A 10,272-nucleotide genomic window follows, 5' to 3' on the forward strand; every position below is an offset into this window, starting at 1 on the left:
AGAAAGTTCTTTCCCTCTCTATCCACTGAGGTATCTGCCCCTACCCTAGTAATTTCATTATTATTCATTTTTATTAGCTTTTAAAGTTTATCTTTTATAACTAGCTTTTTAAATGCATATAAAGTTTATCATAACCTAAGATAAGAAATCATATTGAGAATATTTTGAGCTCATGATACTTTCCAAGGGGCAAGTTTTCCCCATGTGTATGTGAGAGATGGAATGTATGTCTACTCCTCATTCTCCTTCTCTCCAGAGTCCAAGGATATGTCAAAGGCGTTTAGATAGACTCATCTGGTTCAAGACAATGCAGGAGTGACAGGCACCACCTTGTCAGGCATGCAGAGCTATGTAAGAAGTATCAAACCTGGAGATGGAAATTGGTTGCAGTTTGAGAGTGATAGAACTTTTGAAAGTCGTGAGTTTTCTGATAGGGCCTGAGGTGGGAGAAGCAGCACTACATGTGTGTTGTGATGTGTGCGACTGGTAAGGAGAAACAGCTTCACAGTGAGAGGTTTAACGATGCACGTGTTCCTAATAACACGTCAGCCGAGTGAGAGGCCGGGAGTAAGTAAGCCTGTCTTCCTGTCGCACAGATGGAGAATGAGCTGGATTCTGCGCGCTCTGAAATAGAGCTGCTCAGGAGTCAGATGACAAACGAGAGGATCTCCATGCAGAACCTCGAGGCTTTGCTGGTGGCCAACCGAGACAAAGAGTACCAGTCCCAGATAGCATTGCAAGAAAAGGAGTCTGAGATCCAGCTTCTGAAGGAGCACCTTTGTCTGGCAGAGAACAAAATGTGAGTTGGCTGCAGTGGAGCAGCACAGAGCACTCTGCCCTTGTTCTCGGTTCCTCATAACTGAGAATGTTAAAGCTGGCATCTGGAGGTTGGAGCCCACAATTTGCCATTAATTAGACTGAGAATCAGGAGTATTGTGATTTGCTGAAGATTTAATACCACAGTCTAGTTTTTCTAATCTAAGGTTTTTAAATGTAACAATGTCTGCTGATTGTTTTGAACCCACAGTTTTGAATAGAATAGATAGTCTGATCTAAAATATTGTCATTAGGAAATGTAAAATAAAGCAAGCGCTCTGAAACCTCAAGGAATTTTGCATGTATGGGCTGTCTGGTATTGTTTTCTGTCTCTCCATTTGTTGCGTTATAGTTCCCAATGTCTGTAAGAGTATATACTAGATGCCCAGAAGAACTGAACCCAGGAAACACTGAGCACTCCCTCGGAATTTTTTTTGATCTTAGCCTGTTTTTTTTTTTTTTAAATAAACTACCAATAATACTAGCCTTTAATTTGAAGACCTTTAGCTTGACATTCAAGTGGAAATATCTGCCTGGGGAGTGAAAGTTTATTAAGATTGGTCACCTCTAATGAAAGTTAATGGGGGTCCTCAGCCTCTGTGACCCACCTGTAACACTGCCCATCCTCAGACCTGAGCCTGGCACCTGGGGAAGCATGGTGATCATTTTCTCAGCAGTCAGCCACTCCTAGGAGCCCTTGGTGATCAAGGACCCCCCAGCCAGGGGTAGTTTCCTTGACAGTACTGTTGGGTCCTCTTGGATGTGACTGAGTGAGTCATTCTAGTCAGTTCTAGTTAGTGAGGCTGTTGTGATACCTTCAGCAGGTCCCTCAGGGTCCCTTTCTCAGACTGGTGGGAGGAAATCCACCTTAGGAAAGAAACAGAACTCCCACGAGGATGTATTCCATTTCAGACTGCTGCTAAGTACTGTGACATGGAGCTGGCCAACGTGGGAAACTGATATTTATGAAGAATATTTGCATAAATGAATAATCTAGATGATACATAATATTGTCCCATTTGTGTACACAGAAACAGAGACAAGAAGGTTTGATTAACTGAACAGGACTGGGATTGCTGAGGCTTTTCAAGTAATCAAGACTGTACATTGAATCTTCTAAAACATGCCCTTAAAATTGTCCATAAAAATCACAGTGTAGGGCTGAGGACATAGCTTGGTCAGTAAGACGCCTGCTATGCAAGCATAGGATCTGGGTTCAGATCCTCAGCATCCATGTAAAAGCCAGGAGCAGCAGTATGCAGCTGTAACCCCAGCACCGGGGAGTGGAAACAGACAGAGCCCTGAAGCACACTGGCCAAACTGCATAGCCAGATGGGTGGACTCCAGGTTCAGTTGGGAGACCCTCTAAAACAAATACAGTGGGGAGTGACTGGACAAAATACCCCAAGTCAGCCTCTGCCCTCCCTGAACATGTGCAATACACACACAGACAGGAGCAAGGCCAACATGTACACACACACACACACACACACACACACACACACACACACACACACCACACCATGAAATAACTTGCCAAACTCACATTGTGACTTGGATCCAGCTAAGATGCCGTTACCAGTATGGTTTAATATACTCATGGAGTCACAGGTGTATTTGAGTTTAATCAACCATTGCTCTTATCTTTTGCACAGGGCCATCCAGAGTAGAGACGTGGCTCAGTTCAGAAATGTCGTAACACAGTTGGAAGCAGATTTGGACATTACTAAAAGACAGCTAGGGACAGAACGATTTGAAAGGTAAGTTGATCTCTGTGCAACACTCTGCCTACACATGTTGTTTCTTAGTTAACAATAGGTTTTATTTTTGTAGGTCTGTGTGCATACAAGTGGAGTTTTTTGTTTGTTTTTTGAGACAAAGTCTCACTCTAGTTCAGGCTAGCCTCAAACTGCTGATCCTCCTGTGTCAGCCTCCAGAATGCTGGTGTTACAGGTGTTCTCCTGGCTCAGTAAGGGGTTTATTATTTCATGATGGGTAGAATTTAATGTTTTAGTGTTTGAGTGAAGCTACAGTTTCATGATAGGTTTATAACACCACTGAATGTAAAGTTCAAAAGCATCACTCTTTTGCTATAGGGAAAGGGCTGTCCAAGAACTTCGCCGCCAGAATTACTCAAGTAATGCTTATCATTTGAGTTCAATGAAGCCAAATACAAAATGTCACTCACCAGAACGTGCTCACCATCGATCTCCTGACCGAGGCCTCGACCGATCACTAGAAGAGTAAGTGTGCACAGGACCCTGGACACAGGTAGTAGTGTTCACAGTGAAATTTGAGGGAGCAAGGGGATTGATATTAAACTTGATTACTAAGATGCAGTGATCCAGAAGAAAGGGTTTCATCTATAAATAGGAGGTTTATATGAATATTGTACTAAAATGAAATAACTCTTAAGGCTTATCTAATATCTGTAATGTGTAATACTGTGAATCAAAGCTAAGACCTCGTGCATGCTAGGCAACCACTGTACACTGAACTGTGCCACCAGCCAGTATGCTCTATTGTCAAAGTGTGAATTCCTTTTTACGTCTGTATTATTTTTCATGTACATTTATTACAAAATGTGGGTTAATTACTATCGCACCATAGAATAAATAAGAAGGTGTTTACTATTTTTCATTTTAGATTTATTGTTATATTTCACAAATGTTTAAAATTTTATTTGTGAATAACTTAAAATTTGTATGAAGTTACAAAAGTAAAAATACCTCTCAATTCACTATTGTTGAATTTTTGTCCTATTTGTTTTATTTTAAATAGAAATGTCTCATTTACCTACACTACTATATTTTCCACACCGCACTGCTTTCTCTCTCTCTCTCTCTGTTTGAAAAAGCAGCCAGTACTTTTAATTCCAAAGCATCATCACAGACTTCTGCCTTGTCTTACCCCATTTTGTATATTCCCTATGTCATTGTGAGAACTGAGGCTCAACACCAACAGTGTTCTCAACATTCCTGACTCACTTGCTCAGCCCAGAACATGTCTGAAACTGTCTCTGGATTTCTGCAGCATCCATCAGTTCAGTAAATAGACGGATTAAAAAGTTCAAGATCTGTTTGCAGGCCATCGTTTCTGCCTTTGTATCCCACTTTTCCCATGTACTGAGGGCGTTTAACCAAATACTAAGTTCATGAATAACTTAAGTTTGTTCTTTTATTCCCCCATGATCCACTGGTACCTGCTTTATGACCAGTTGTGGTCATAACATGCTTTCTGTAATAGTCTAAAAATACTAAAAAGGAAATATTAAAAATTCCTTCCTGATTAAAAAATTATTTTATGTATATGGGTGTTTTGCCTGAATGTATGTATATGTACCAGTAATGTGCCTGGGGCCTGCAGAGGCCAGAGGGGGCATCAGGTCCCCTGGAACTGGAGATACAGAAGGTTGTGAGCCACCATGTGGAGTCAAAGCCCAGTCCTCTGGAAGAATACCCAGCACTCGTATTAACCCCCGAGTTTTCTCCAGCCCCCTTCAAACCCCAGAGCTTTAATGTACTACTTATGATCTATTTTCCCTCTTATTAATTCCTGTTCTTTTTATTATTTCCTTCCTGTGTTATTTCTGACCTTGTTGGAGTTTTCTGCTAGCTTTTTGGGTTGAGAATTCATTCATTTACCTCTGTTCTTTTGTTTAATTGGTAGAGATATTTAGGATTCTTCCTTTGTCTCTGCTGCTGTTTCAAATGATCTCATGTAGTCTTAACTGTTTTGCTTTTCTTTTGGTTAGTTTGTGAAATTCTGTGGTTTCCACTTGTACCAATGTACTGATGGAAAATCTTGTAATTTTCAGTTGAAAGAATGTTTTGTGTTTCAGTTTTTGTGTTTATTTCTTCTATTTTTGCATCATGACTAGGAAATATTCTTTATCACTTCTGTTTCATGAGCTTTGTGGTCTGCATGTCTTATACATGACCAGTTTTTTTTGTTCTTGTTTTTGTTTGTTTGTTTGTTTTTCGAGACAGGGTTTTTCTGTGTAGCTTTGGAGCCTGTCCTGGAACTCACTCTGTACCCCAGGCTGGCCTCGAACTCACAGAGATCCACCTGGCTCTGCTGGGATTAAAGGTGTGCACCACCAAAGCCTGGCACATGACCAGGTTTTACAAATATGTGCACTTAAGCAGGTATGTTTCTTTTTACAGCACAGTATTATTAGAAACCCTGACTTTTGTGGTGTTACATACATCTTTTAAGTAGGTTTGATTACTTTTTGTCCACTTGGCCTTTTGTAAATTGTGAGTGATATTTTAAAGTCTGCCATGTATTTTAATTTCTTGTATTTCCTATACGTTTTAAGGACAGAATTTTTTATTTATTTTCAGAAATAGAACAATTCCCATTAACATCCATGTAGCATGAATCTTAAAAGTTCTTATTAATAAAATCAAACCCGAGGCCAGTTATTGGGGTGAATACTGGAAGGTCAGAGAGACAGAACAAGCTACAGCTATCTCACCTCGCCAATTCCTCAGCTGGTCCTGTTTCCTCAGACTGGAAGCTTCTGTGTCCTCATCCCAATGGCTCTCAGCTGAACTGCTGCTTAAAAGCCTGAATGCTTAACCAGCCAAATGCTTCTAGTTTCTGGTCCTCATGCCTTATATACCTTTCTGCTTTCTACCATCACTCCCTAGGATTAAAGACTTGCTTCCTGGGATTAAGTCACCATGCCTGGCTGTTTCCAATGTGGCCTTGAACTCACAGAGATCCCAGATGGATTTCTGCCTCTGGAATGCTAGGATTAAAGGCGTGTGCTATCACTGCCTAACTAGTGGCTTTTCTGTTCTCTGACCCCAGATAAGTTTATTAAGGTACACAATATTTTGGGGAACACAATACCACCACACATCCATTCTCTTAAGTCTATAGGGATATAATAAAGGAGTACTGCTTATAGAAACAGAAACAGAGCTAGTGTTTTCAAAGATGATGGGATTGTACGTGCTGATAAGAAGGAATCTAGAAATAAAATTTTGGAATTGATAAGTATATTAGCATATATTAACAAGCTTTAGGAATAAATACTATCAATATCAATGTCTAATTAGTCCACATGCCACACCAAACAAAACACAGTTTCAAATGGCAGAGTTTTCAGTAACATCAGATACTAGGGATTTTAATCTAAGAGATGCTTTATAGCTAATCATAAAACATTAATGTGAGAAGTTCAGCAATGGTGGTCTCCAGGAGCTAGCAACACATGGCCAGAACTTGCTTTCTTTAGAAGCTATACTCCTTCACGCCTTGCTTCTGGGTTAAGAAGAGACTGAGTTTCAAGGAATACTTTTCTGTGTGTTAGGGGTGGGCATGTGCATGTTTGTGTGAATGCATACAGAGGTTAGAGGTCAGTCTTTGCTGTTGTTCTCTGGCATTGTCCACATTTTTTTTTTTTTGAGACAAGGTTTCTCTGTGCAACAGTCCTGGCTGTCCTGGAACTCACTCTGTAGACCATCCTGGCCTTGAACTCACAGAGATCCACCTACCTCTGCCTCCTGAGTGCTGGAATTAGAGGGGTGTGCCACCACCGCCTGGCCACCTTTTCTGTTTCTTTGTTTTGAGACATGTTCTTTCACTGGCCTGAAACTCTCCAGTGTTTTAGACTGGCTGTCCAGTCAGCCCTAGAGATTCCTGTCTCTGTCTCCACAGCACTGAGATTACAAATGCAAACCACCATGCCCAGCTTTTTCTGAGTTCTAGGGATCAAACTAGAGTGTTCATAATTACAAGGCAAGCATTTCCCCGATGGAGCCATCTCCCCAGCTTCATCTTCTTGACCAGGACCACCCTGGAGCTCAGCATCACTTGTGAACAGCAGTTCCTGTTGGTCACCTTCCAGGCCAGGCCCTTGAACTGAGCTGAAAACTGAGAGATGCTCTCATCTTTCTTCTGGACACATAGAACATCTGTCTGCTGGGCAGCCACAGGTCCAGCTGCTGATCAGTCATTGGTGACCTCTTTCCTCTCTGCTTTTGGTTCCCGTTCCAGCACCAGTGTTCAGATCTCACCTTGGCCAGCTCTGACGTAAGATTATTTTATATGTGGTTTGCTGATGATGTTCGCTACACCAGCACTCAGAACTGCCATCCTTCCTGTGGCATGTAACTTTTATGGAGTGTTCTTGTCGGAAACATTTACATTCTCTCTTTGGCCTGCTGTCTAAAGCTGTGTATTCAGGTTGCTGATCCTGCTCTCTTATTGTCTCCGTTTTCCTGGTAAATAACTTTACTTAGCTGTTTTTGAATCTTTCTGTCTTACTATATCTCTCTTATAAAGTATTGATTTGAGTTTTGCTTCATAAGCCACTTAAAAAAATTTTGCTGAAGTTAAAAAAGTTTAATAGAGATAAAAATTTTTATACTGTTGCTGTAACTGTTACATTTGGTCTGAAATCCATCACAGTATCCTACGTTTGCTGTTTGTATTATGCCGTTTCCTGTATTTCTCCATTTGATTGGTTCTTGTAATATTAGAAAGTTTTGTATTTTATCTGTTACTTTGGTTAATAATATACCCTTAGCCCCCCTTTAAAATCATCTTTCAATGTCAACTTAAAATGTTATCCCTGAGGCTGGAGAGATGGCTAGGTAGTTAAGAGTGCTTGCTGCTCTTCCAGAGGACCCAAGATCAATCCTGTTTCCTCTGCCACTAGTTTTATCTCTTCCAGGCTGTCAAGTAACTGCTGTCATACATTATATAGCCTCTGGTGCTGACTTAGTCTCAGCATAATATATTTTGAGTCTTATCCAAAGTCTTACATGTCTCTTAACTGCTGAGCAATATTTAATACCCATCGTATGGATGAACCACAAGTAATGGCTATTGTTTGAGAGGAAGCTGTAAAGTAGGGCAGAGAATCTCACAGTTTTTCCAGTTCCTACAGCATCAGCACCTTGCCAACAGGAAATCATCTCTGGTATAATTCAGTGCATAGGCTTTATTAATATTTCCCTAGTATATTCATTTGTGTGTGTGCACGCATGCATATACAGTCTTTGTATATACCACTTGCTAATAACTAAATACTGTCCCACCAGCACCCAATACCTTACTTAGGAGGGGATCTGAAGAAAGGAACACGTGTGACATGAAAGCAGAAGGGGCTCCTATTAGAGGACAAAGGGACCAGCAGACGGGAGGGGTGGTGAGGGGGACACTGAGGCAGGGTACAAATAGAAAAGGCATAATAACATGTATGTATGAAAACACCCATTATTAACTTAAAAATTAATTATAAAAGAAAATCTTCCCTTGTGGTACCCATCCCTTTAGAGTTAGAATCTGTATCTCCTGTTTGCCTACCAGGTGGCCAACTAACTTCTTATCCATACTATAATTCTGTCAGTTTGAGGATCCTATGCAAATCCGGTCATGCACAGAACACAACCTTTGAAACTGACTTTTTTCATTCAGCACAATGGTCATGACAACCATCCAAGTTGTCCATCTCAGTATTTCTTTCCTTTTATGTTACAGTAGTATTCCACAGCATGAATATGCCATGGTTTATGAACAAATTCACTATATCCATTTCCCTTCACAGAAGCTGAGGGGAAACCCCAAGCACTGCTAAAGTAATCATAATATATCCTTTTTACACATGCTGAAGTTATTTCATTTAAAACCTTAATCTCTTTTTTTTTCTATTATAGGAATCTTTGCTATAGAGATTTCTGACATGTGAAAAGATTCTCCACAGCCTTGGAAAGGTCAAAGATACAAACGGAATTTTTTTTTGCTATTTGATTGCATTTATCTTTTGAATGCTTGACAGTGTTAAATGTATTTATTAACTTTGTGCCTCTGAGTCTGTTCTCGAGTGCCATAACACAGTGATCTGAGATGATGTATACAAACAAAAATGCACATGGCTCTTTCTATCCATACAGTAATAGTGAGTGTAAAATCTGCTTACTTCACTATTGAGCACTGTTTTGTTAACTATCCGGAGTAAATAAAGAAGCTTAAAAAAGAGGGAAAAGTGTTTTTACAAAACTGATTTCCTTTCCTTTCTTGCTATCTCAAATGAATGGTTGGTTACATTTTTTTCTTTGTGATTTATATTCTCACGGCTGGAAAAGCTGGGCCAAAATGGGCACAGCCCAGCAGCTCTGGCCTGGGACCCAGTATTGCATTTTGGAACCAACCTGACATAACTTCCATGCCACAATCTACCTTCAAAGTAGGAGTGTGCCAGGGCATTCAGTCCATGCTGTTGTAGTGCACAGCCCAAGTACCATGCGTTTTTTCAATTGTGTTTGCTCCTACTGTTGTTAGAAAGGTAGGTGATGATCTATCTATCTATCCAAAATGTAAGATTTTTAAAAATCTGTATTTTTCATAAGTTTTCTTCAAAACATTAAAGTACTGCAATGAAATTAATTGCCATTTTTATTATTATTTTTTTTTGCCTGTGGCAGCTCTCTGTAATCTAGAGTGACAAGCTATTTCCTTCCCCTCACCTGCATCTCTTAAGTCTCTTTTCTGTCCATAGGCTTTGATTTAATGTTGATATTAGAGCCTGAATGCTACTGTATTTTACTGGTATAAGCTATTTGTATTCTTACATTTTAATAAAAAAGCAAGCCCTGTCATTAATAGTATTCCTATGATGAACAGTTTCTCATTGTATCTAGTTATTATTCGATATGGCAGTAGTGACGAGGATAGTGGCCTCTTGAGATCTGATTTCATCATGACACAATCTCTAGTCCTCTGATACTTTATTACAAATTCATGTCGCATACTCACTTTAGCTTGGTCTTCCAAAACCTTCAGGCTTAGTCATGTAGTTTTAGACAACCATTACAGACTGGCTAAAAAATCAGATAAAGTACGGTGCCTGCTCATAAATGTGTTAAAGAATAATATGCAGAATAACTTTCCTTGCTCATATCAAATAACACACTGACATACATATTGCAAAACTAACCTTTGTTAGGGTCACCCAGTGACCTTGGCACTAGATCACCACAGCATTAATATTAATCTGTTCTCCTAGACAACCAACAAGAGCTGAGCACCACTGATGGAAAACCCTCGCCAGGTCATATGCAGAGTACAGGGTGTTAGGAGAGGGGTACAGGAATGAAGTGTGCGAGAGAGTCTTTCCATACTTGATTACAGTTGTACAGTACTTGATTTGTGCCATTAGTTACAAACTGTTTCAAAGGAAAATTATATGGTTCATACAAAGGAGCCACTGTTATCTAAAGGCAAGAGAAACCTCACCCATGTTCTAGATTAAAACGTCAAAGACGCTGGGTGGTGGTGGCGCACACCTTTAAACCCAGCACTTGGGAGGCAGAGGCAGGTGGATCTCTGTGAGTTCGAGGCCAGCCTGGTCTACAGAGTGAGATCCAGGACAGGCACCAAAACTACATGGAGAAACTCTGTCTTGAAAAACTAAAAACCAAACAAAAACAAAAACAAAAC

At 40.2% G+C, this 10,272-nt stretch overlaps 1 protein-coding gene across 20 annotated transcripts in view; it reads left to right on the forward strand.

Moving 5' to 3' along the window:
* The window catches only part of Tsga10 (testis specific 10), a 111,417-nt gene extending 102,599 nt beyond the window's left edge, over positions 1-8,818 (forward strand). For 11 of the 20 annotated variants that reach the window (XM_076557457.1, XM_076557454.1, XM_076557453.1 and 8 more), the window contains 4 exons: positions 597-799; positions 2,472-2,576; positions 2,913-3,059; positions 8,490-8,818. In XM_076557457.1, coding sequence (XP_076413572.1) covers positions 597-799; positions 2,472-2,576; positions 2,913-3,059; positions 8,490-8,514 — 480 coding nt within the window. In that variant the 3' untranslated portion in view covers positions 8,515-8,818. Of the gene's footprint in view, positions 1-596; positions 800-2,471; positions 2,577-2,912; positions 3,091-8,489 lie in introns of all 20 variants that reach the window. The other 9 variants (XM_076557461.1, XM_076557464.1, XM_076557460.1 and 6 more) reach the window with 3 other exon arrangements.
* The last annotated feature ends 1,454 nt before the right edge of the window (positions 8,819-10,272 follow it).

The sequence above is a fragment of the Peromyscus maniculatus genome, chromosome 21, assembly GCF_049852395.1.
Source record: "Peromyscus maniculatus bairdii isolate BWxNUB_F1_BW_parent chromosome 21, HU_Pman_BW_mat_3.1, whole genome shotgun sequence".
Lineage (NCBI taxonomy): Eukaryota > Metazoa > Chordata > Mammalia > Rodentia > Cricetidae > Peromyscus > Peromyscus maniculatus.